Here is a 27,844-nt window from a genome sequence, read left to right as displayed (position 1 = left end):
GTTTCTATCCGTCCTCTGTCCTGTCGTTCTTTTGATTTGGAATGGTGCTTCGGCGGTTACATTTACGTAAACAGTGTCACACAAGAATGCACAAGAACACGAATAACTTTTAACCTTTCAAGCATGTAAGCCCCAATCAGTGATGTCACAGCAGGTGTTTTCCATCATCTGTCAAAGGCAAAACACCTGCTTTGACATCACTGATTGGGGTGAAACGAGAATTGCAACATGCTTGAAAGTTTCAAAGCCAGCAGTGCACCAGCATTTTCCTGCCCTATGTGGTTTAGTGTTGACATGCTCTCGAAACCCAGACCTTCCACTTATTATTGATGAAGTTATTTACTTCGTTGCCCTGCTGCTCAAGGACAGGGAGAGCTGTGACAGGTTTTCAGGGTTGAAAGTCTTGTGTCAACCAGCAACTCCAGTGAAATTGGTATTTTGGATACTAATCTGTAAAACTAAACTTGACCAACTCTTGTCAGTAAGCGCACCGCCACTCTAACTGCTCTTCTTATCAAACACCGCCCTCTTCTGGTGGACGTTGGGAAGTGCACAATGGGCTGGGGTCAATTCACTTTCAGTTCCATCAACACAAAATGTAAATAAAAGCTGTAATTAATTTGCTAATGGTACAACATTTATTCATAGTAATTTTATTCATAACTTTTGCCAAAGTTTTTTTTTTTTGGCTTTGGAAGAAATCCACTTCCTGTGTGAATTGAACCTTTCTCCGGTTGAAAATAAAGGAAACATAACAACTTAGTTTAAAAAGTGTATTCACTGTTTATTGGTGGTTAGAAGTTAGAAACTACCGTTAACGGACTTGGTGACAATATACAGGTTCCAATGAAGTCTTATAAAAGTCAGTAAAAACAACAATATTCATCAAAACATAAAATACATATCAATGGTTGAGTGAACATACTGCATTGCGATCAGTTTAGTTTACAAGAAGAATATATTTAGCTATTTTATGTACAGATTTTTAACAATTATGTGCAGTTCATAAATACAGTAATATAAGACATGTTGAACCTCTGAGTGAAGCTCAGTTGGCATCGTCTCCAACGTGTAGAAAACATCTCATGACCCTGGGAACAAATTATCCCACAAATGTCAAGACACACAGAGGTGTATGGATTTATTGATGAGGTTTTCAAAATTCAAATTCAAAAAAGGAAAAAGGGACTCTGACAGTTTCCTGTAGCTACTGACTGATGCAAAAGATGAGAAAAGTTAGTGTTCTTCACATGTGAAGATTGAAGACCAACACTGATCTCAAGTCTGTCCTGTTTAGTTACTCCCACTGGGATAAAACAAAAGTGTGCATATATTAAATATGAATACAAAGCGGCATATCTAATATAATACTAATGTAATAACTAAATAACTAGTTAGCGATCCTATTCTAATGTACAGAATATAAATATCTCTCTAAATTTCTAAGTAAATGGATAAAGGTATTTTATACCCTGGTATCTTGACTTTTAGTAGATTTTCTTTATTAGTCACATGTCAAGTTGTCCATCGGTTTCCATGAAAGGACTAATTAGCCTTCCTTGTTGAAACCAAGATGGACTACTAGAGGCTAGCTTGGAGCTAGTGGTGCCCCTTGGTAACTAAGATACATGGCAACAATGATAAAATGCTATCACAGGGAAATCCATGGACAAATGTAGAAACTAGTATCTGGTAAAGAAATATCACAGACTGAAATTGAAAATGTCAAACTGAGCCTTTAATCATTGTGACAGTCGTCTTGGCCGTGTGTGTTCATCATCCACAGATTCCAGTTGCTTCCAAAAATAAACTTGTTTCATTTGGCAGGCTCTGAAACGCATGAAACATACTCTGATGTATGTCATGTGCCGCTGGTGTGTCACGAGTTTGAGTCTGGCATCCCAACTTTTTATCACGTCATCTTTTCTCTCCATCGTCTTTCCTGGCACGCTCCACTGTATACAGTCCAATGAAGCAAAAATTCCATCAAAATAAACCATTTAAAAAGGCATCTTCCTACAGTGACAGTGAAATCTGGCATCACAGCGACTTCACTTTCAGGGTATCAGTCCCACGAGGTCGCCACATAATACTAGTCTGAGCAAAAGTAAAATAGGTTATAGAGTAAAATAAAGCTGGGGTGGCCCATATGAAAAATGTATGCACTCCTGGTACAATGAGTAATTTTGGATTAAAAAATATATATATATATCTTGACTTATCTTATTTCAGTCTTCATTGTCCCTCAGATTCCCTAAAAACAATTTGTTAGTACTGTTAGTATTCCTAACTGCGACTCACAACTTCACAGCAGCTGAGAGAAGCCGCTCAGTTGGTGCCACTTCATGTAAACACTCATGTAACTTGTTGCTTCATAAGACTGCCATGTGATTGGCAGCAGAGTCCAAATATCAACGGCTCACATGATCTTCATATCTTTGTGATCGTAATGCTGAGGCAGGCTGAGGTTGCGAGTTCGATCCCCCTATATTCCACCTTCCAGACGGGGATCTTGCCTTCATTTTCCATTGAGTACATAGAGATCCATGGGTTCTCAATGTGGGGTCTGGGGCAGCCACGGGGTCCTTTAAGAGGCCACAGGAGGTCCCATATCATTTAAACAGAACGATAGTAATGAGAGAATGTTATTTCTGCTTAAATATAAATACTAATTTAATGTTTTCCACCATCCCAAGAGTGGTGCATCTTGTCCCAAGACGTCTTCCTATTTATCGAAGTCAATCGTGTTGCGAGTTCGATCCCCTCTCTACTCCACCTTCCAGATGGCGATCTTTGCGTCGTGTTTGGCCGCTCCGCTCAGGACGTACCTATCCTCGGCAGAGCAGAGCGCCGTCACCCTGTCGTTGTGGCCGTGCAGCTCTTTCAGCACCAGGTGGCGCTCTGAGTCCAGTATGTAAATCTTCCCTTTGGTAGAACTGCGGCCCACGCCGCCCACCCACACCTGGAGAGACAGGGGGGTTTAAAAAGAGACAGATAATGTTGTGGTTTCATTTCAAGATGTTGCCAGGATTATGATCATGTGTAAGTGTTTTTTAAAGGTGTTTGTTTCTGTGTTTTTGTTTGTCTGAGTGTGTGTGTGTTGTCAGTGTGTGTCCGTGTGTGTGGGTGTGGGTATACTAACCTGGTTTTTAACTTTAATCATGCAGTAACACCCAGTGCAGTCTTGTAGTGTCACACAATGGAAGGGTCTGGTAGTGTCCTTTAGATGCCAAATACACACCTCCCCGGAGTCTATACACACACTCCATAGCTCCTCCCTCTGATACACACACACACACACACACACACACACACACACACAAGCAGAAACACCCAGAAAGAAAGGGTCCCACACAACACAAGTCAGATGTGCAGACCTACATATGCAAAAAAACACAAACAGTAGTAGTATAAGAGTGAAGAGAGAGTGTGTGGTGTGTGTGTGTGTGTGTGTGTGTGTGTGTGTGTGTGTGTGTGTGTGTGTGCAATACCTCATGTAGCAGCAGTATAGCGCTGAATGTAGCAGCAGATCCTCTTTGTTGCTCAGGGAGACTCAGACGATGTTTCAATGTGCCATTCCTCCATACCTCCATTATGCTGTCCCTGGAGCCTGGAGAGAGAGAGAGAGAGAGAGAGAGAGAGAGAGAGAGAGAGAGAGAGAGAGAGAGAGAGAGAGAGAGAGAGAGAGAGACAGATACAGAGACAGAGAACGAGAGAGAGAGAGAGAGTTCTCCTCAGTTTTGCTACTCAGGAAATCAGAAAGAATCACATCAAGTACAAGAAATGAACAGGTAACTGTGTTGTAACAAAGTACATACTCAAACTACTGTATGTGTGTTTGTGTATGTTATCTGTCAGTGTGTGTGCGCGTGCGGGTGTGTGTGTGTGTGTGAAAAACTTACAGCACCACAGGGTTCCATTATAGTTGTAGACAGACTGCAGACGATCGCAGGACAGGCGGAAGTGCTTCCTCACCTGAGAAACAGACACAGAAGACACACAAATTAAAGAAAATCTGCCAAAATGGGTACAAAACAGGCAGAAACAGGCCAAAAACTAGAAGGAGAGAGAACCAGGGCAGTGAGCTAATCTGACCAATGTGTTCATCTGACAAGCATGAAGGGAGCTCAAATGCAAAAGTTCTTTTTTTTTCTAATAACGGCAGTGACACAAGTTCAATCAATTTTAGGATCATCCCTGTAGAAAGCGGACATTCAACTATTATTTTAAGATGATTTTTAAGGCATTTCTGCTTTTTTGGACAGTATATATTGGGATGACATGTGACAAAAGGTCATGAGTCAGACTGGAATTTGTGAGGTGCATTCCAACGTCCCACCTCATCTTTATTCCAGTCACTCTGTACTGTTTGATCTAATGCTTGACATACAGCAGAAATGCCATAAAAACATCTTTAAACTCAGGATGGTATAAACTAAGCGTTGATTTGAGACTGACCTGTAGTGTGGCGACGTCCCACACCATGACGGTTCCCTCTGCGCTGCAGGAGTACGCCACCTTCTGGCTGAACAACACAACACAGAAAGGGATTTTCATTTACATTTTAGCCCTTTACCTGACACTCTTATTCAGAGTAACAGAGTGAGTGAGCAGGTAGAGAGTCAGTGTCTTGCTGAAAGACGGGACACACGGTTGCTGCGGAGATCAACCTGTCTCCTTTTGTCTTTCCTGATTGACTGACTATGTTTATGTCATTTTTACCTGTCTGCATTTGTGTGTGTGTATGTGTGTGTGTGTGTGTGTGTGTGTGTGTTACCTGTATTTGTCTGTGCCGAGGGCCAGGCCGGTGACCTCAGCTCTGTGCTCGGTCAGCTGTCTGTTACACACCATGGCCACCATGCTGATGATGTAGATGACCGAGTCCTCGGAGCCCATCCAGACCTGGTCCTTATCAACTCCCAGCATGCAGTTCTGAAAGAACAGAGATGGACAACAGACTGAGGAGGTGACGGTACATCTTCACACCAAGCATGCAGAGAGAGGGGCGAGAGAGAGCAAGAGTAACAGACAGAGAGAGAGAGAGAGAGAGAAACAGAGAAAGAGAGAGAGGAGGCCAGAAACTAAGTGACAGAAAGAAAGAGAGAGAGAGACAGAGATATACAGAGAGAGAACGGGAAAGAGAGACAGAGAGTTTTAAGTCAAGAACAACACATTTTCAACATTACACTGATTAGCATAAGGAGGGCTTATGCTAATCAGTGTAATGTTGAAAACGCCTGAACAGAGTAGTAGAGTAGTGAGATGCATCATTTCCACAAGTCTTTCTTCAAAATCTAATCAGGTGTCAGAGATACTGCATGTGACAAATGGGCAGACGTCAATAACAGCAAGAGTCAAATCAGTCCAGTCAGAAGGTGAAACTTCATTCCAATTAAATGAAAAACTTTATTTCCAATGTCAAATAGCAGTTTCTACTTACTGTTGGAACCGACTGAATGGAAAGTGAGTGCTCAGTGAGTATGTGTACAAACTGACAGAGGGGGAATGACAGACAGCTAAAATGACGTTTTACAGACTATTTCTTAGCAAGGGAGCTGTGTTTAATTAGTTTCTTCCAACACCTGCCAATGTGACGGCAGGTTGGCCAAACGATTAGAGAAACCATGCTGTAACCAGAAGTTTGCAGGTTCAACCACCTGTGACCCACCTGGGGAATGGAAGGGGGCAGGTGAAATAGGAAATGAAATGCTCTGTGCAGTACCCAACCTCTCCACTAGGTGGTACCACTGTTCCAATAAAATACAGCTTGGCTACTGTACTGTACAGTTAAGGATCTGCACACAGGGCCCCATTCCAACACCATTACATCCATCCTTCCTACGTCTCTACAGAAAACTTTTTCAGTCCCCAAAAAAATTTAAAAAAAGATAAAAATAGGATTTTCACAGTGGTAGTCTGTGTATTTTTCAAATTATAAACTTAAATAAATGACTAAACAATGTGAAAAATTGCTGTTGTTCGCAACTGCTAGCAATAATGCCCCCCAACTAAAGATTTAGGCTGTACAGGGCACTTTTGAATGTAGGAATGTAGCTTCCCTCCAGAACTTCACTGTTTCAGAGAGCTTTATCTGTTCAGTAGCTATTTTAATCAGCCATCGCAGTTTAAGTCACTGCTGTACTACATACACACACACACACACACAGATAGAGAAGTTAACGTATTTCATGTGACTGTGACCAGCATGCTTAGAGAGGAGGTGAGTGAATTAGCACAGTCCTAAGAAGTGGCTCAAACCTTTACACTCATCCTTAACCTCATTTACTCATAACGTTCCGCTTCAGGAGGCTCAGAGCCCTCCTGTCATACTAAAGCCTCTCAAATCTGAAGTTTTCTTTTGTCTGCTGGAATTCATGTGCTGAGGAAATGCCGTGATCCCAGAGTGCATGATAACTATTCAAAACACATTGTTTAGTTTCTAAAACAAGCGACTGTCATTCTGAAAATAGGGCTGTTTTTCTTAATTCCAGACAAGTTGACTTTGTGGAAATGCGGTACGAGGTTTCCATTCAACAGAAGTGAAGAAGTGAAGATGGGGAATAGGTCGAGTGTTCAGATATAACAAAATAACTGCTGTGGGATCACCAGTTAGCTCACATGAAAAAAATCACCTTCACTAAGACATTAGAAAGTATGAAATTAAAAAAGAAAGACAAACATGCAATATATTATAAATTTGTATGTGTGTGTGTGCATGCGTATCGTGTATGTGTGTGTGACAACTAAGGATTTACACTTGTTTGTGTAAGCCAATATGATTGTGTGCGTAGTTACATAATGTTTACTCACAGTGCATGTGTGTATGTGTGTGCCACTACTGTGTATCTATGTGTGTTCTCACCATTTGCAGCATTCACAGTGTGTGTGTGTTTGAATGTGTCTTTGTGGCGTGTGTGTGTGTGTGTGTTCTTACCACTCTTGCGTTCCCAACTTGTAGACAGGTGTGTGTCAGGGACCAACTGGAGGCATCAAACACCATCACCTTCCCCCCGCTCACAGACACCCATAACTGACCTGGAACACACACACACACACACACACACACGCACACACACACACACACCATTTGTGTTTCCCGGTTATCTCAATACCTTATCACAGACTTGTGACCTACAGTACAGCTGCCAAAGTTTAGTCTCTCGACAGGGCAAGATGAAATGTAAATATCCTCGCTAACTAACTGGTTGGTGAATTATTATTAACTCTGATAGAGACTGCATGTATCACCTACAAGTGAACTTGGAGTATTTCAAATCAATTTCATAACTCTTTGTGCTAATTCAAAAGCATGGAGCAGTGGGAAACCTGTGCTTTTGAAATATTAGTAGTAAGTAATTAATTAGGAGCTTTTTCCCGGAGTGACTAGCAGTTTGGATGGAAACCTTTCATATTTTTCTGCAGCCTGGCTCCACCCTAACTTTACCTAACGGTCGCATTTCCTCCAACGTATTCAGCGCTATTTAAAAACACCACTGGGGGAAAAACTGAAAGTAACATCCTGTATTTCATAGGTGGAGACAGGGAGGAAAGGCGGGAGAGAGGGAGGGAAGGAGGGAGAGAGAGAGGCATGGGAGGGCATTTGGAGGTAGAAAGGGGGAGAGAAAGAGAGAGAGAGAGGGGAGGAGAGGACAGAGGAGAAGGAACGAGGGAGAGGGGGACAGGACAGGAAAGGAGGATGGAGGAGAGAGAGAGAGAGACAGAGAGTGCGGGACAGTGAGAGAGAGAGAGAGAGAGAGAGAGAGAGAAGCGGGAGTGAGCTGGCCATGTGCCAAGGATTCAATTCAGTGACCTACATTCAGACCAGAGAGAGGGAGAGAGAGAGAGAGAGAGAGAGAGAGAGAGAGAGAGAGAGAGAGAGAGAGAGAGAGAGAAATGAATAGCAAGATTTGTTCTTTTCACCAACAGAAACCCCAAAGAGCTGACTCCTACAGAAGAACTGAACAGTACTCTGTATATGTATGCGTGTGTGTTTGTCACTGTGTGTACGTGGACATGCATTTGTGTGTGTGTGTGTGTGTGTGTGTGTGTCTGTGTGTATATCTACTCCTAGTGCCGGGGGTCAGTCTGCCACCAGCCGGGTTTCTAAGTGGTCACAGATGGTCTGTCCACTGAAGCCCCCGGCTGCGTACCATTTTTACAAGTTGTTCCCTTTCAGTCTCCTCGTGCCCTATAACAAAGCATTTTCCCACATAATAAAGTAGGGGATGGAGAATCAGAGGGGGGGAGGGGTTGCCATGCAAAAGCAAACAACAATAACTAAGTTTTATGTGTCATGACTAGTTTATGACTGGTTTAGATCTCATATCAACAACAAGTACAGCCATAAATGCTACTGAACGGTATACAGCTCACTTCTGTACTAACAACACTTTTGACAAGACAAGAGACAATTTTTTCAGTTTTTTTTTAGCACTTTTTGAAGTCATTGATTTTACTTTAACTTAAGTATGCTTTGACTTAAGTATTGTACTTTGCTACATTTTAGAATGGTATCCATTACAGACAACAAACACTGCAGACTCTCCTTAAGCATCGCTTCAAAAACTGATGGTTGTGTAATGGCTTTAGCAGGGAATGATGAGTCAGCAGAGAAGAAAAGAGTCATCTGGCTTTATGTTCTTTACACACTATTTTTTTTTAAAAAGTTGGTTAATCCTAACCCTTAAATTAGATACTTTTTTTTTTTTTTACTTTTTTTAGATTTTGTCACCAGTAATTTCACTTCTGCTTAGGTAAAATTGCAGCAAATTGTTCTAAATGGGACTCTGTCACTTATCCTGTGCTTTCACTTGACGTCACAGCTCCCATTGTCAAAGCTATATTGTGTATTTGTATGAGGAGAGCCTTCCCTCCCAGTATTTTTGGGGATTCTGGCTGACTTCTATTTGTGTTTTCCCATAAAGGAGGGGGCAGAACAGAGGAGGAAGTGGTGTTGAGAAACTTTATTAGTTGTCAGCTTTATGACGCTCTCCCTCTGTCTGAAGGAGCGCGAGTGAGTCGGCGAGAGGTGATGATATAAAACAAAGGTCAAGTGTGTGTGTCTGTCTCTGTGTGAGCATGTTTGTGGTTGTCTGTCTGTGCACATGTCAGTGAGTGTGTGTCTGTGTCACGGTTGAAACCCTGTGTAGTGAAACTGCCCTGCGGCTGCAACAGCCAATCAAATCATAGACAATGACCAATCAGAGAGAGAGACCAACCTGATACTTGTCATCACAGTGATAATAAGAACGCTGAGGAGGTTGCCGGGTTACAGGACATACACGGGAGCGGTGTGTGTGTAGATGAATGTGTGTGTGTGTACCTGGTGTGTATAGAAGTACGTCCACAGCTTGAGGTGCGGTGAGTTCCAGGGAAGGGTTAATTTTGTGTTTCAGCGTCTCTGCGGTTGTCTTGGGAACCATCATAGGCACTAGACACACACAATAAGTATTGTTAAGAGATGTAACTAACCTTAAGCTTCTCCAAGGTGATGAACTCAGGCCAAAAAGTTGCACTAAAAACTCAAAATAGCACGAAAAATCTCCAGACAACTTCTGACTCACCCTGTACTTAGGGCTCATTAACATTTCCATTTCCAGATGATTTCAAACCCTACTAAACTGTGTGTCTGTAGTGGGCACGCTACAACTCAGAAGCAACTCATTAACCCTTTACAGGCCCATTTAAATTGTGTTTCACTGTGTTTCAAACAAAGCTATAGAAACCAAACCAGACCACAGCAAACTAAATTAGTATTACCTTAGCTTAAGAGCAGTGTAGATGGACAAACTAAAGCAAACTAGACATTATATTAATATCTAAACTGACAACAATCATAACCATCATCATCATCTACCTTCCATCTTGATGCGGTCAAAGTGAGCCAGTTTAGAAGCAGCGTAGATGGCCTTGTTGCTCTGCAGGCTGCCTACCACTGCATCCATTAACAAGGCATTGGTCAGAGCCTGCTGCATGTACTGGGGGTCCTACACAGACAGACAGAGAAAGGTCCGTTTACAATAATAACATACTTGATATGCAGCACTTATCTAAAAGCAGACTTGACAAAGTATTTCACAAAAAGGCAGAAAAAAAGAACAGCAGAATATATGTAATATGTATGTAATATATGTAATATGTATGAGATAAAAAAAATTGGGAAACATTTAAAGGGTTAAAAATGTAAAATATGAGAAACAACATAAGAATAAAAAGTAGCCAAATCAAAAACAATTACATAAAAGCAAGTCTATTATTATTAAATGTATATATATTATATATTAAATTATTCTGAATCAATTCTAAATCTAACAAGGTATTGATAAGAGCAGGCAGAGAAACAGAGGTAGACAGAAAGAGTGAAAGGAGAAGGAGAGAGAGAGAGAGAGAGAGAGAGAGCTTGTTTGTTAATTGACCTAATTCAACAGCTTATTCCTTGGTTATTTGCTCTCAGTGTTGCTGTCATGCTGCCAGATGAGTCGACAATATTGCTGCTTATCAAGCTGGTTAGACAGGCTGACCTGTGAATGTACATTCCTAACATACTGGCTTACTGGCATTCAGTCATGTATATAAGAGGAACTGAGAGAGCGTAGGAAAAACAGAGAGAGAAAAAGTGAGAGACACCGAGACCGAGAGAGGGGAGGGGCAGGGAGAGATAAAAGAAGAGAAGCAAGAGACAGAGAGGTTGTACATCATCATCTGGTTTCACAGAGGAAACCCACTGTCTTTGTTAGTGTGTGAGTGTGTGTGTGCACTCTCTCTTTCTGTCTTTCTTTCTCTCTCTCACACTCTTCCTCCTCTCTCTTTTCTAACTGCCCTGTTCTCCTCCACACTCTGATACCGTCATAAACACACACACACACGCCGCCTCACCTTGTGCTGGTCGGCCATGTTGCGTCCGGCCCACATCTCCTTGACCATCAGGTTCCAGAGATCAGTCTCCGTCTTCAGATTGGCCTCGAACGCCTCCTTCCTGCCCCGAACACGCAGCTTCAGACTGGGGATCCGCAGCAGCAGGAAGGGAGCCGAGGAAACCTTCACCTCCTGCAGGGACAGAGACACAGAGAGAGAGAGAGAGAGAGAGAGAGAGAGAGAGAGAGAGAGAGAGAGAGAGAGAGAGAGAGAGAGAGAGAGAGAGAGAGAGAGGAGATATAATATTAGTTATTACATTGATTTGAAATGCCTCCCTCCTGCCACTGACATGCAGCTACAAGGAGGGGATGCTTGCTTATTTGTTTTGTAAGATGAAAAATAAAGAGCAGAGACACACACAAGCACACTACAATGTAATTTTACTTACAAACTAGTAAGACAAATATCTTGAGAACAGAGCTCGTTCTAGACTGTAAAGTTGGTATGAAAGAGAAGAGAAGAGAAGAGAAGAGAAGAGAAGAGAAGAGAAGAGAAGAGAATCCTCTGTACGCCAACAGTACTTTCTTCCATTCTTTATTTCTTTCGTCTCACCTCTATATCTCGGTACTGTGCCACCTCGACGTAACCCGGTCGCCCGTCGGTCAGCAGGAAGAGCCGTCGCTGAGTCATGGCGATCTTCCCCACGCCGCGGCTCGTCTTGACCGAGGACGACAGCTTGAAGACGCACTCGCTGGGCTCGATGTGCTCCGACACGGACACGGGCAGACACACCTGAGAAACACATTCATACGGGTCAGCCGTGGGAAAGCTTTATTGCTGTTGAGAGGAACTAATCAGTGAAATCAGCTGCTGTAGTGCTTGGCTGGAATCAAAAGATCAATATCGAGTAAAAGAACAGACTGTCAGCTTTTGATTATGGGTCTTTATTGACCTCCATGTTAAACTATATTTAAATAATTACAACTTCACAAGACAAGTCCTAATACTTAGTCCTTGAATAAGACCAATTTTACCTCAGTTACCTAATGCCTAGCCCACTGAATTTAACTTTAATTATCTTGTTGAGGTGTGCTTGATTAATCATGGCCGGGATTTGAACTGTAATAAAGGGGTTTGGCATCAAAAAGTGTATTTATGTCCATAGAGTATATACAGACCTCCTGTGCCTCAGCCTCAGTCTCCTTCCAGATGGTGTAGAACACTCTGAATAGATCTGGACCGACTTGTTTCTGATGTCCTGGGACACACACACACACACACCCACAAACACACACACTTTTAAAATGATGATAACGTGTGGGTATGCAATATTGCTCTGTGGGAGTAGGACCAAATGAAAGTTAACCATCTAGGGCAAGCTATATTTTAATCTTCATTTACCCAGAAAAGGCTGACTGAGCAAACTTTTCGGCAACGCCCTGCTTCACACTCACACACGCACATATAAACATCTGGGAGCTGACCAGTCACAGTCTTCCCATTCCACACAATCTAATCTGTCAGCATGCCAGCGGGGTGAGCTGAGCAGTTGGCGGTTGCAGGTCTTACAGTATTGCAACACAGTGACTTCATATAGAGTCTTTCTCTCCCTAACTGATATCCCACTGGTTTACAATTTCGAATGATCCCTCCCTGTGTTATGTCCCGCCCCACATCCTGTTTCAATAGGAAATATGTCAGACTACAGAGGCAAGATGTTCTCAAAATGATGTTTCATGGTGACTTAAGGTACTGTATGACAACGATTCAATACAAAATCTCTGTTCACCAACACACCACACACACACACACACACACACACAGCTCTGACAGTCTTACTCTTTCCCACTCCAAAACAATGTAATCCTCCACACCAGAGAGTTATTCCTGTGAAAACAGACCCACTGCACTGAAGTAGTCTGCATTTGGATTTCTGGAGTTGAAAATATTTTTTGGTTATTTGGTTGTTTTGGCTGTCTCCGCCTCACACTCTGCAGGAGGGAAGGAAGGCATGTGTTTTCGCTACACCCAAACGGGACAAGAGAGCTTCTCTCCGATAACAGAAAATCCCACCTTCCTTGCCAAAGAAAGATTTCCATCTTACGCTTTTGGCTGAAAACTCATCACTTCAAAAACATCCCCTCTCTCTTATCTCCTCCTCCTCTCCTTGCTCAAACACGCTCTTATCTTGAAGCAAAAAACAAAAAATCCCCAACCACTCTTTCCTTACTTCTCACGTCTCCTATTTCTTTCCCTAGCCCTTCTCTCTTACATGATGATTTGAAGTTCACAGGAATGTTGTCAGGGCGCTACGGCTCTGACCCTTTCACTGCTTACTTGCTTGTAATGTTGGCAATCTAGGAAGTGAAGCTTATTCTACTGGTGCACTCAGTTCTGCTCTGGATAAGAGCGTCGGCTAAATGTCTAAAATGTAAATGAAACACTGCCGATGATTAAAGGAGTAATGACCTGAAACAATGGATGCTCACAGCCAGAATGTTTTTGTATGGTGTGGCAGGGCAGGGGGGGGGGTGAAGTTGAATCTACTGTAAAGAAACCAAACCCAACTGGGGCTTATACACAGCTGGGATCAATAGGGAGGTAGCTATTTTCATCATAAGTAATAGGTAGGCCTTGGAATTACCACTAGCCACCAGCCAACTGCTAGTAAATTACCAAATGTTCCCAAAAGTTGCTATAAAGTTGCTTGTCTTCAACTACCTGTTTCTATTCTAAAATCGCCAAGAAATTACCGTAATTTACCTGGTGAACGCACTGGCTACTGTGAACAGTTGATGCAACAGATTATTGTCATGCCCTGGTCATGTGTAACATAGCTTCGAACTTGGCTATGGCAACACAACGGCCCTGCAAGACAAACTCTCCTTCTTCAAGAGGGACTGAGGTAATGATTAACCTGAGGAATGAATGTTTGACTGGAAAAAAGCGGGAAGGAGGGGTATAGTTGAATGTTTGTGTGCATGAGTGTGTGTGTGTGTGTGTGTGTGTGCACTGAGGTGTGGGAGGCAGTGAAAAAAAAAACCTTCAAAGTAAGTCTCAACAGTTCTCACACACATGCACATGTGTGTCTCATGAGGATTTTACAGTATATTATACAGTTTCATGACCCATAGACTTTGATTCAATATTAAAATCCTCACCAAATTTGGACCTCTCATGGGTAAAACACACACACACACACACACACATAAATATATATGTAAACAACCTACCTACAGTCAGAGCATCAAAGAGTCTATGAATGGTTCCTTGGTCTGTTACGATGCCAGACTCCTGGACACATTTCACAAACTCCTCCAGCTGCATGTATTTTTTTGGCAGCTGGAAACGCTTTATGGCACCTTCCTCCTGCTCGTTGCCGTGGCGCGCACGCTCCCGCTCCTGGTCCCTCTTGACCCGACTGATGAGGCGCTTTAGTTCTGGGCGCCTGTCCACCTGTGAGGAGGTTACTAAAATTATTATCACAGTCCTGAACATTATGGTTATCATTACCAGAATCATCAGCATTGTTGATATCATCTTCACCTTCATCATCATCATCATTATTGCCATCTACACCTTCATCATCATAATCACTATCAGTATTCAAGTTCAGTTAGAGATTGGTAATTGTGACCAGAGATAATATAATAGGGTATATAATATATTTGTGGCTCTGGATATAACTACTTTAAGTGCAGCTGGGTAACAGCATTCACATCTTAATATAACAACTCAATGATAAAATACAAGACAGTGTCCTTCTCATCCTGGCTAAGTATCTACAACTCGGCCTGACCTGCAAGTGCTCAGCCTCAGGCAGGGAGTCGACCAGGGATTTGACCATCTGAGAGGGGAAGATATCCGAGTCCGTCTTATAAAGACTCTGGAAGTCCTCCAAGGCATCGAGACGTCTGTTGGACACTGTGTTCACCAAACCACGCAGGTAGTGGTACCTAGACACAGAGAGGGAGAGAGAGAGAGAGAGAGGGAGAGAGGGACTGAAGTTAGAGGGATGAGGTGTCTGACAAGGTACAAGGGTCTGTTTAATGCCTATAGTTGACTGACTTAAGATGTGCAAGTTCATCAGAAAAGACAAGAGATATGCGAGGAACTTAATTCATATTCAGTTAATTTTTTTTGGTGTAGTTCATCTTAGGCCTATCCACACCAGAAAATGGGTTTAGTTTAGTTTTGCTGTCTAACTTAGTTTGGTGGACAATTTCAAAGTGAATCCCAAAATTATATATCAAAGAGTCAAAAACGTATTTGCATTGTGGTCTAAAAACATACAAAGAGACAAAAAAGACATGAACATTCTCATAAAACAGCAATTCAGTAGGAAATCTGATAAGAATAGGCAGCTCTCTCAGAAAAAACTCACTGACAGTATGTAAACATAGAGGTGATGGAAGGCACAAAAGTGTTTTCACAATTACACACTACTCACACACTATCAGACAGCACAACATCAATAATCTTCTGCTGTCAAACTGTGCCAGGAGTATCAATCTATCCACTCGTATTAATATGAAATACTTTGGATTTAAAAATGAAAGGCCTTTCAGCTACACATTTCAAAGATTATTCAGCAGTTTTTTGCATTTGTTTTCAATCAACTGACACTTTTTGCTTTCTGTTCCTCTCCTCTCCTCCCAGTACCTGGCCAGTATAGCAGAGTCGTCGGGTGGCGCAGCGTTAATAGCCTTCCCCAGGGACGCGACCATGTCAGCATAATAGTTCTGGACGTAGTGGTAGGCCAGAGGAGGGGGGAACTCTGGGAGACGGAAAACCTTCACCGCTTTCTGCGGGGACTTCAAACCTGGATGCACACAAAGGAAATTAGTAACTGTCTTTATTGTTTTCCTTCCATCAAGCCACTATCCATCCATCCCTTCCCCCTTTCCATCCCTCCGTCAGTACTGACCGGTGTCAGGAGTCATCTTCCTGAGCGAGGCTGGTCTGTTGGGGTTGATGGCAGGTGTGTCAGTGGCAGGTTGTTCCAGGTTGGGCAGGCTGGCTCCCAGCCTCCTGCTCAGCCTGTTCTCTGGACTGGTGTAGCTGCTGTAGCCGCTCCGGGACAGTTCAGACATGGGAGGACGCCGAGGAGACTCTGTCATAGCACGGTTCCTGGAGAGACGGGGGGTGGGGAGAGAGTGAGAGAAACTTTGTTCAGTGTTTTTTGTAGATGCTAAGGTTCACTCCTGGGTTAATTCCAGGATCAGTTTCAGAAGGTTTAAGCAGTTTAAGAAGGCTGTTGTGTGGATATACATGATATGTGGGCAATTGTGCTGTACTTTTATTTTTGGGGGGCAAAGCTGCGCAATAAAGCCAGATGATGAATTTTCATTGTATTTACAATTTTATAGCTGTGGGGAGGCAACCCCAGATAAATATGAAGTAAACATGGATTCATTATTATAACTGTTTATACATTAGGTGCCACCTCTGCTGGAAAAGAGACACACAATACAGATCCAGTTACTCACTACATGAGTGTCAGTCATCTTTACTTTTCTCAAATTTTTTCCTCTTTTGGCATGACATATTTTTAGCCCCGCGACAGCAGGAGCTCTATGTTGTCAGGCGGTCGGTCGGTTTATGGGTCACGTGGCCAGCAGGGAGTTAGACTGCAGAAGACCCGAGTTCGATTCCCGGCACAGACACTTCCACAAAATTCAACTTTGCGGGCTATTAGACTTTTTTACAGTTTGAAATACTTGCATGTGAAATTGGACTAAACTAAAGCTATTTTTTCTTTCTGGTTTAACTTGGACTACACCTAAACTAAACCTTTTTTCCTTCAGTGGCTGCCTGAGCAGAGTATTTTCTCTTGTAGAAAATTAACACTGATATAGCAGACCTGCTCCAGAGGCTGTTCCAACTCTTTCACACCTCTGTTGAAAGTCCCTCAGAGGGACGTGTGAGGAACCAGATTATGTCTCACATTGTGTGTAACACGGGAATTGACTGACTTAAATGTCAAAACAGACCTACTTGGCCTGAACACTGAGCCACCATTACTTCAACATTAACCCCCCAATCTTACCCGTTTACCTCGGACCCTCAGTGATGACGTCATACCTTTGTGCATGGTTGCGTGTGTTGAGCTCCATGCGGCTGAAGGCATCCAGTTTCCTGCTCAGCCTGTCTCGCAGGAAGGAGTGGAAGATATGGGTGTCTAATACCTGGGGACACACACACCCATGGTCATGCAACAAAAAGAAACATGCAGCACAGGTAGTCAAAGTGTGTGTGTGTGTGTGTGTGTGTGTGTGTACCTTCTTGTAAAAGGGCTGGTCTGCTGGCTCCCTGGTCCGCAGAAACTCCTCACTGTTAAAAACTCTGTGCTCATAGTTTAGGAAGTCCTGGACCCCTCTGACAGAGAAAAAGAGAAAAAGAAAAAAAGAAAAAGAGAGAGTGTTTGAGAGTGAGAGTGAGAGTGAGAGAGAGACAGAGACAGAGACAGAGACAGACAGACAGGCAGAAAGATTAAAAAAAACAACAACTTAAATCCAACTCAGAAATTGAATTCTAATACATTTTAATGTCTGACAAACTCTACCCTAGCAGGCAGTTTATTCCCTAGAATCACCAACTACTTGTAAGGAAAAGATTGCTGTGTACAGGAGACACACACACACACACACACACACACAGCCCTACCTGAAGACATTGACCAGTAGTTCCAGGGTGATGTTTTGTATCTGTGTGTTGAGGCGTCTCTGCCAGTCTCTGCGTTGGCCTCGCAGGTCATTGGCGTCGGTTCCTGCTCCAAGGTGACACAGCTCCAAGTCATAGTGAAGCTGGAGACACTCTGCCCTAGACACACACACACACACACACAAAGTATGTAAGGAGCATCTAACCCAGAAAGACCTTGGATTCCTTTGTAATTCTATTTAGCAGGTATTTAGGGGTTACATTTAATTATGGTTCCACATCTGTCCCTGTTTTGATCCAAGCTGTGGCTCTACTGCAGGTTGCAGTGCTTAAAAGATTATATTACATAGTAAACTCTGTAAATTGTGAACAGCAGGGTGGCGTGGTGAGTAGGGCAGGACTTGGGTTCAAGCCCCGCTTTCGGCAAGCACCCGTCCTTGAGCCTTGAGCGGTCCTTGAGTGGTTCTTGACTGTTTTTTACATCTTGTATTTAACAGTTTCATCCAAGTGAAAAAAAACCCACTAGAATAAGTGTGTGTGTGTTACCTTGATATGAAGCTGTCAGCAGCAGCCAGAGGGATAGTTGGTAGGTCAATGCTTTCAGACCATGACGACTGAATGTTGCCATCATCAATATTCACCAGGATTAGGTCTTCTGTCTCCTACACACACACACACACACACACACACAAACACACACAGTGTTGTAGGTACAATGGATACAATTCAGTACAACTCAGTCCAATAGAGCAGGGCCCAGTCAGTTTGAATAGACAGTTACTGTTAAATGTGAGCTACTGTATGAAAGAATTCTACTATTGCTGCTACTACTGAATCTAGATGAATGCAGTGGAGAATAAAGAGTTATTGTTAAATATGTGAGCTCAGCCAGGACAGTGAATAAAAGACTGCCCATTTGAATCACACACCAGCCATTACACAATACTTGTAGTAAATCTTATGGTGATGATGTGGCTCAGAGTCTTGTCCTCTCTGGCCAAGGGTCAAAACATGACAGGGCGGGGTGGGGTGTGGACCCAATAATTGCTATTGGATATTGATTAGTTGTAGGTTAAATAATGAGGGGTCAAGCATTTTACATTCTAAATGCATGGCACAGAGGTAATCACTGACTACCTCTGTGTCACAAAGTCAAGCGTTTTTATAATGGTTTTTATAATGTGTGTGATTTTGGCATTTTAGCCTGAAGAATTAACATTTTTGTCACTAATATCCATTTTTGTAGTAATGCCAGGGGTTCTGACTAATACCTGTAACACAATCATTACCATCTCATAATCCACATGAGATTACATGCAATGGAAACTATCTTAACTATTCCAGCAAATACTCAAAAAAACTCATAGTACCAATCTGATAATGGAGCAGTTGTCTAGTCTCAGAGCAGCTTTGAAATAGCAATCTAATATTATGCTAGTGAACCTTTTTGTCACCAACAGTCCCTATGGTTGGCGATGTGTAAATATAGTAGAGTAATCTGCTTCCCCACCTTTACATTTTAAAGCATTGGTGTACAGGATGAAATGTGTTTTTAAATTGCCTGTTTTAGCCACAGCTAAGAATCCTTTAAGCCAAAATCCACCCGTTAACAGAAGTCTAACGCTGATCCCATCATCTTGGACAGGTAAGGTCAGTCTGGATTTGCCAATACAACTCGACTCTCTCAGCTAGAAAGCCAAGACTCTGTGATGTTGATGAGAAACAAAACTTGCAGATGCCCCGCTGACAACGAATGGGTGTACTCACAGCGGCGACCTCTTCAAAATGGCTGATGTGACAGCCCATCAGGAAGGCAGTAGGAGCCATGAGGAAGTCCAGCATTCCTCGAGCCAGGACAGGAACATAGGGCTGCTGCCAGCACAGAGGCTGGAAGAGAGGGAATAGCAGGAAGTGAATGGATGGATGGATAGTTGGACAGACAGATGGATTTAATGGATTAAGAAAGGCCGTAGGAGCCATTAGCCATTTCTTAGAAGTACAAAGTGAATCACAGAAGTTGTAAAAATTGTGTAACTATTTACTCCATTCAGCTATAAGGTTTCTATTCCACTGAGCTTTAACTGATGTCTGGGAAAACACCACTTGTCTTCACTGACCTGCAGGTAGAGCAGCAGACTCTCTGCGACCAGAGTGAGTCTGGCCCAGTCAGCTGAGAATAAGACCAGCCTCTGTTCCTGGAGGAGGCAGGACAGGACCTGGAGATGGACGGGGGAAAGTAATGGTCTCAGGAGGGTTAAGAGTATTTTGGCATTTTTTCTATTTTGATATTTCATCATGGACTGTATGTTGTGTGCTATATTACTTCCCACAAGAAGTAGTTTGTCTGAATTGTGCAATATGTGAGTGTAGCAATAATATCCGAGAGGGTATTCTTGACTTGAATTATGGTTAGGACTTGTCTGCGCCTCCTCGTTTCTCTTGCATCACCAACATACCCACAGCCACATTACAAAATGCTTTTTGGCTAAGCAATATTTGCCAGAATAAAAACCAGGAGGAAGTTCACTAACTACTGTAGCTCTCTGGTTATCATAAGAGTTAACATCACAACCAATATAGTGCAGCTAACAGCTTCACTGGGAATTACCGGCACAGTCGGAACACATCTTTGACCAATCAGATTACTTGGCTAAAACTACCCATTGTATAATATTAAATACATTACAGATAAACATTGCAACACTGCGGCAAAGCTTATTCAAACGTTGAAGCATGCATGGACACATAAACCAAACAGTCTACCTAACAGCTGGAATGTTTTTAAATTATACGTATAACAAAGAAACACCAAAACCTAAAACTAATTGAATATAGTTATTGCATGACTTCTTGTTTTTTCTTGCCTCACCATGCCTTTCCATTCTATGTCATGCTTTGTCATGCTAGTTTATGCTATTTGTCATGCTTTGGCAGGATGTGTGTTCTGCATTACCTGCAGCAGTGTTGTGTGTGTGAAACAGAGGAATGGCAGATGCAGGTCGATGTCGATAACGGGTCCGTCCTGATCCTCTCTGGAGGGGAGAACCACCTGGAGAGGACGCAGACTGAACGACTAACACACACACACACACACACGCACACACACACACACACACACTACTGTAAGGATCTAAGAAAAAGGGAAGGTCAGGCAGTCAGACAGACAGAGACAGACAGATACACAAGAGCGATAGACAGAGGAATACAGAAAGATAACTAGAGAGACACACATTACAAATGGAGAGAGAAAGCTAGATAGAGAGGAGAGACAAGACAAGAATAGTGATGTCATCTAACCACATGTAGCTGTCCAGGAGGAGGTATGGGGACCAGCGACAGCTTGGCCGAAAACTCTTTGACCGTCTCCTCAAACTCAGCCTGCCTGCCAGGCCGCAACTGGACCAGGAGACTGAGGGGAGGGAGAGAGAGAGAGACAGAGAGACAGAGAGAGACAGAAAGAGAGACTGGGGTAAAATTTGTCTTTGTTGTTTAACACTTTACCAAGGCCAGGTTATCCGGCAGCTCTGTCTATCTAATAGATGTTATTACCATGACAGGCAGTCTCTCAGGGCGTTGTAATAAGGGAACTTGGAGATGACACAGACAGCAAAAGGTGCGTAGAGGCGGGACTTGGATGAATTCCACCTATGGCCATTCTGGATACTGCTTTCGTGATAGGACTGATGGAGTACACAGCCAATGGGAAACCAGAGTTGAGACAGTGCATACAACAACAAGAAACATGTGTGTATTTATTGGAATTAACAACATGTTTCCTCAGTATTGCAAAACTACCACAAGTATTCAGTATTCTGTGTGTGTGTGTGTGTGTGTGTGTCTGTGTGTACCTGTACAGCTCTGTGGTATTGTACTACAACTCCGTGTGTTCGGTTTCCAAACAGGTCGGTAAAAACCAGGAAGTGATAACAGTCTTCTCTCTGCTCATTGGCTAATTGAAGTCCACCTAGCCAATGAAAATCAAGAAGTCTCAAGATGTGCCACTGAACAGAGCAGAGACATAAACACAGTGAAGTGGGACTATAGACGCCATGTTGCTTCTCCTCCCTAGAACATTGTAAAAATCAGCTGACATAGAAACACCAGTTACTTAGCAATAGCCATAGAGCAGGATGGTGGAGCCAACATGGCTGCCACTGAAAACGGCAGTATCTAAACACTGCTTATCAGTGACTCTGATTCAGAGACAGATTCAGAGACCATCATGCTGGATGCAGTGCTGGAAACATGGAAATAACAGAAGTACATCCCAACATTTAACTGCTTCAAATCCCTATGTTAAAGAGAGAGGTCTTGAAACAGAGAGGCCATCAGAGATGTTATTGTTACCATGGAAATGGAGGTTGAAAACATGGAAACGAAGGTGTTGTTACCAGAACAACAGACATTTGTTTAAAAGGGAAAAATGAAGTAAGGTTACTGGGGAAAAGCCAAGTCTTGTTACCAGAGAAACAGAAGTGATTATACTGGGCAAACAGAGGTTGCCATACCAAGGTAAAGGCAGGTGTGGTTATCAAACAGATGTGCACTTTTTATGATTTCAACTTGTTGTTGCATGACTGAATGTAACATTGTTGTCACCAGGGAAACAAACATTACCGGGGAAACAGAGCTGTGGCAAGGCGATGAGGTCCAGGTCCTTTGGAACACTGATGTCCTCGGTGGTCGACGCTGTTTCAACACGACTGGCTGGTTCTCCATTAGCCGACGCCTCCACAGGGCGATCTCGCCTCTTCTGCAAACAAATAACCAATTATTTTATTTCTAAAGCAGACTGCACACAGAGGCCAGCTAAATATGCTTTGAAATGCCTAGTCCATTATCCAAATGTAAGTTAAAGGCAGCAGACAACAGCCAAATATAATGCATTTTGAAGCTTTACAAGGTTGTTCAGGTTCGTAAAATCTTTCATGCAAGTCAAACCCTCAAAAAAATGCACATCAAATGTTCATACTTGTTTCAAAAGTGAAAAAAATATTAAACCTTCTTGATGAAGCTCTTCCTCCTCTGGACACGGCTGAAAGCTGGACCAATCACCTGGCTGGAGTTGGTCTCCTTGGAAACAAAGGGCGGGGCATGGACCTGCAGTACCTCGGCTTCCAGCAGGGGGAGATCTTTTAACTTACTCTGCTGCTGCAGCTGACAGATTTTGGAAGTATTAGGGTTTATAGTTCTGGCAATGTAGCAGTGACTGTACACATTCGCACACTATACAAAATCAATTCAAACATCGCAGAGAATAAATAAATAGTTTACTTAGCTGTACTATCAACTCACATTCAAATAAATAAAATTTAAGGAAATGTACATGAGGTCAATATTAAGCAGTGAGGAATGAATGCTAAGTGGAAGAAACTCTGGTTTTGTACATATGATGCCTGCCTTGTTGTTGCTATGGTTGCACTGTCAATAACAACATAGTGAACATTAAAGGAGATAAATTCTGTGGTTTTTGCACCTTGTACCTTTGATAAGCCTTTGAAGAATTGCGAAACAAGTGTGCATGAAGAAAAAGTGTTACATTTACGTTTACAAATACCGACGTACGGTAAATCACACAATACTGCATTAATACCAAAGATGATGTTCTTCACTGTGATTATGGGTACAACTGTGATGCAACATATGGTATGGAGTACGGAGCGCTGCTGAGTGCCATCAGTAGAAAAACCATAATCACAGTAAAGAACATCCTTAAGAGAAACAAGATAGTTAGCCAACTAGCATGTTTTATGGGAGTTATCGGAACAGTTTGAATGTGGCTTGGACCAATCAGATTGAGTGAATGAGATAACAATGTTGTATAGGCTAATTACTGTAATTGTATGTGCAACACAACTGTATATTTCCAAGCTATGTACTTCACATTCATAAAAGTGGTCAAATACTTGAACCTGATGTTGTTATTGTATATCTTACAAACTTTATTCATGGTATATAATTTCATAATTATTATCATTAATTGTTTGAATAAGATGTGTTATCTGTGTGACCCCTTTCATACCTGGCATTAACATGCAATTTGTATGTAGAGATTAGTCCAGGTGAAAGAGGCACATTGAGGACAGAGAGTAATCTGATAGCAGTAGTTTCTGTTGTTGTGGACTCAGCTGTATTGTCTGACTTTTTGTAGACCTTTTTCTTCTTGTTTTTATGATAAAAAAGTTTGACTTAGAGGGGCAACAATCATGTGCACATGTAGATGTTCTAACGTCACTACTGAATATGGAGGAACCTTAATTATTTTGTGGTTCATTCCAGATAGTTGAGACACATTTTTAATACCAAGTGCATTATGAATTATGGATAATTCAAAACTAATCCAAGACTCTATCTTGATACAAGAAACATGTCAATGCAAGCTGTAATGGCAGCCTGTGTGTGTCTGTTTGTTTGCATACCTAGTGCATCAATTCTAGTTTGATCATGTAAATGTTTTTGTGTGTGTGTGCGTGTGTGTGTGTGTGTGTGTGTGTGTGTGTACCTGGTATATCTCTCGAAGCTTATCACTGGGGGCTCCCACCACTACACATGCCTCCAGCAGTCCAGACGGGAGCTCTGCCATCACATACAGACACACACACGCTGCCGGGCGGGAGCAGACACGCAGTGAGTATTTAGATCAGATGATAGACAGTAAACCAGGAGATATCATTTGATTTTCAGAGCGACTGTGGTAAAATCTGACAATGTTCTGGCTGACTACAACAGCAGAAGGAGGTGTGGCGGTGGGTCAAATATTTCACATTTTTACCATCCCTCACCACAGATTTCCAAATCAGATGCTGATCCTGTTAGTTTCATTCTTAGTTGAACCAAAACTAGAGCTTCTAAACATATACAGTTTGTGGGAAAAGTTTTAGTTTAGTGATGGTTTCGTTATGACTGCAAAAGCCCTATTATTGAATTTATAAAATATAACATGGACAAAGTAGGGCTAAAACCCAGCAACCATCACCACCAACCTTTTAACTGATAAAATGGGTTTCATTAAAGGCTCTCAACACTACACACACATGCACACACACACACACACACACACAAACTTCTCTTCTCACAGCTTCCTCCAGATGCATGTAGACATACAGAAACACACATACACAAAAGCACACTCCATCAGACTCATGTACATACAAAGGCACAACCACAGACACACCCAAACACTGCTATAAACTTGTACATTTCGATACTGCGTAAGGACTCTGACACACACACACGTGCAGCAGATGTCAGGGTTTGGTCACTGGTGCAGTAAACCGCAGTTTTGTTATCAGCATCAGAAACCCAAACCAAGTCACTGTGACTGTCTGACAGTGAACAAAGAGGAAAACACTAAAGCCACACTTGGTGAGCAAGTCACAGAGGAAGCACTTCATTCTGTTAAAGACCAATGCACTTTAACGACATTGCTTTTGTTTACTATTTTTTTTTCCCCTCACTCATTCACTAAACAAAGCCTTGTCTTTTGATGATGTTATTGCTGCTAGTTGTCGGCACCGGTATTTCGATTGTTGTTGTTTGTTCTGTTCTCACCTAGTTATGTCTGTAAAGTCAGTTTTATATGGAACCAATGAAGAGCTGCTGCTTTAGCTCTGTCCACCCACCTACCCATCTATCCATCTAAACAGGGAGATAAATAAGCAAACATCTGACTGCCATTAGTTCCAGCTACAGGCAAAAGACATGGTACTGTTCACTATTCATTCCTCCTCTCTCTTTTTCTCAACGCTTCTCCTCTTTCATGCCTCCTCTATCAAATCTCCTCCTTCCTTTCTCTCTCATACTCCCTCTCTTCTGTCTCTTTTTTCCTGTCTTTTCCCCCCAGTCTCTCCCCTCTTCTGTCCCTCTCGCTCCGTCTCTTTCCCTGTCCTGCCCTACTATCTGTCTCTCCACCTCTGACACACTTGCTTCCTCTCTCCCTCTGTCTTCAGGCCATTCCGGCCTGTGACGAAACTATCCTGCTGTGTCATGGAAACTCACACACACATTGAACTCATTTATTCCCTAAAACCCCCTCGTTCTGTAAACCCTGTGTGTGTGTGTGTGTGTGTGTGTGTGTGTGTGTGTGTGTAGTCCTTACAAACTGCATTACTGTCCAACTTCATAGGTTGTTGTTTTGGACTGGCAGGACAGTCTCACTCTCTCTCGCTCTCTCTCACACACACACACACACACACACTTTACAGAATGCACATGATGTGTGTGTGAGACAGAGCAAAGAAGAATCCACAAAGAAATTTTCAATGAGTAAAATAATGCCAGAATACACGTCCCATATGATGACAATACTCCTTGTGGAAATGGATACTTATGTGCTCCTTTCTGAATCAGTAAGGAACAGCGCTTGTACCTCATTTCCTTATTCCACACCATTTATAATGATTTTTACCCCATGATGCATAAAAATCAAACTGGAATTCACTAGAAAAACAACCCTGTGTAGCAAATACAACTCATAAACAGAGGAATGAACATCACTGTAGCATCCATTCAAATACCTTAATTAAACAATGTTGATTTGAGTAACACTTGCATATATTCTTGCATACATATATTACACTTGCATATACATATATATTAGTTTTGTGGTGGCAGTCCCTGTGCTGTCCTGGGACAGTGTGACAGAGAGAGAGACAGGCTGTCGAGGAGCTTTAAAAAACTAGTTTGGCCTCATAGTTTTCAGTGAGGAAGCTACTTTGATGCCGCCGACAACAGAGAGGAGGTCGTTGTTTGCAGGGTATGAAGACAGTTTTTGTCAACCGACCACTGTGGCCAGTGAGTCCACAATTTTACCAAATAGTTGGATTTCTTCGCCAAGGAGGTGGTTTTGAGAATAAAAGACTGTTCCAAGAAGGTTCATTCCAAAGTGAGGTTAGTAGAAACAACAAGCTTAAAGGAGAATGCCACCCATTTTAAGAATTCACATTATTCCTGTGCCCCAGGACAGTTCAGTCAATATTTGTGAACTTGCACCTCTCTTTCCTAAACCTATAAAAATCAGAGAGAAAACCCTTTAATTTAACAGAATGTCACTGGGAAGTAAAATCGGGGGCTGCTCCGTAGACAGTGAATGGGCTGCTGACTTTGTGGAGCCATAAGATGCTGAGTTGAGATGTCACACCAAAATGAAGCTCATATTCTAGCATTGCTAATAGATAAACCAGAATTTAAACCTCATTTGGGTGCAAGAACTCACACCAAAATTAACAAAGGGTCAACAAAGGCAGCGCCCCATTCACTGTCTATGGAGCAGAGCCTGATTTTACATCCAAGTGGCATCACATATCCAAGGGTCAGTCCTCAAGTTTCTAGCTATTAGAAAAGGGCGGTGCATGTTCACAAGTATTGACTGAACAGTCCTGGGGCGCAGGAATACATATGTGAATCCTTAAAATGGGTGGCATTCCCCTTTATTAGCCACCAGCCAGCATGTACCAGATTTTGACTGGTGGCTAATGGCAAATTTCAAGCCCCTGGTTGTGAGAAAACTGAAGTCATTCATCACCTGAACCAGCAGACCAAATGAAGGAATGCATGCAGTAGGGCATGGGAGAGTAAACTGTATGAGGATACAGTCTTTGAAATAACGTGCCATTTCTTGCCGTTTTTTTGTATCTTACTTTGCAACACAGCATGTGTCAAAGACTGTGATTTCGATTAACGCTGACACAGCTAACTTAGTGATCTCGCTGCCTTGTTTTCATTTCTCAGGACAGTTGATGTTTTTGGCGGGCGGGTGTAAAAGTAGTGAGTAACAAGGTTGAAAAACTGTGTTTTAGAGTGTATGAAGTTACAATTTTTGGTTTCAACATGAATGAATCCCAAATACATTGGGACGAAACTATTCCAATGTATGGAAAAAGACATCACGTTCACCACTCAATACAAATGATAGCCTATATGTCCACCAATAATAATATGTCCGCCAATAATAATAATATGTCCGCCAATAATGAATAACTTACAGGTTCAAAATGACAGCAAACACTGACTGTTACTTATGCTCGCCAACAAAACCTGGCTTGTTGAACGTGTTAGGCTACCTTCAATCAGTTCAGATCATTTCGCAGTGAGTAACGTTACAGTGTCGTAACGAGTTTCAAACCACGTCAATAATCAAAGCAAATGAAAAATTTGAATGACAAGACGAGTCGAGTAAGACTTCCCGACACATCAACGTTAAAATCAGCAACTGACCTTAAATTACTGGACCATTTCCACCGGCAGATGGTTAACTTTGTCAAACTATAAATCCCTGTTAAACTAAACGCTACGGTAGAGGCTACACACAGTACTGGCTCTACTGTGG

General features: G+C 42.4%; 1 protein-coding gene across 2 annotated transcripts; it reads right to left on the bottom strand.

Annotated features, from left to right (window-relative positions):
- Window positions 1-787: 787 nt before the first annotated feature.
- On the bottom strand, window positions 788-27,844 carry dennd3a (DENN/MADD domain containing 3a). Of its 2 annotated transcripts, XM_071911550.2 has the most exons (30): window positions 27,733-27,844; window positions 24,020-24,120; window positions 22,519-22,674; window positions 22,135-22,270; window positions 21,366-21,481; window positions 21,067-21,197; window positions 20,815-20,926; window positions 20,471-20,590; window positions 19,635-19,733; window positions 19,285-19,404; window positions 18,064-18,179; window positions 17,521-17,676; window positions 17,136-17,232; window positions 16,939-17,042; window positions 15,782-15,984; window positions 15,517-15,676; window positions 14,654-14,810; window positions 14,088-14,310; window positions 12,033-12,112; window positions 11,467-11,646; window positions 10,876-11,046; window positions 9,857-9,986; window positions 9,323-9,430; window positions 6,935-7,035; window positions 4,778-4,932; window positions 4,459-4,525; window positions 3,903-3,975; window positions 3,492-3,610; window positions 3,143-3,280; window positions 788-2,962 (listed from the first exon to the last, which is right to left on the bottom strand). In XM_071911550.2, the coding sequence occupies exons 2-30, from the start codon at window positions 24,098-24,100 to the stop codon at window positions 2,768-2,770; spliced, it is 3,804 nt and encodes a 1,267-aa protein (XP_071767651.1). In that variant the 5' UTR covers window positions 24,101-24,120; window positions 27,733-27,844; the 3' UTR covers window positions 788-2,767. The 2 variants fall into 2 exon arrangements, with proteins under 2 accessions (XP_071767651.1, XP_078146531.1); XM_078290405.1 differs by lacking the exon at window positions 27,733-27,844 and having other exon boundaries at window positions 24,020-24,194.

The sequence above is a fragment of the Centroberyx gerrardi genome, chromosome 19, assembly GCF_048128805.1.
Source record: "Centroberyx gerrardi isolate f3 chromosome 19, fCenGer3.hap1.cur.20231027, whole genome shotgun sequence".
Classification (NCBI taxonomy): Eukaryota; Metazoa; Chordata; class Actinopteri; order Beryciformes; family Berycidae; genus Centroberyx; species Centroberyx gerrardi.
This window is presented reverse-complemented; position numbering and strand designations above follow the sequence as displayed.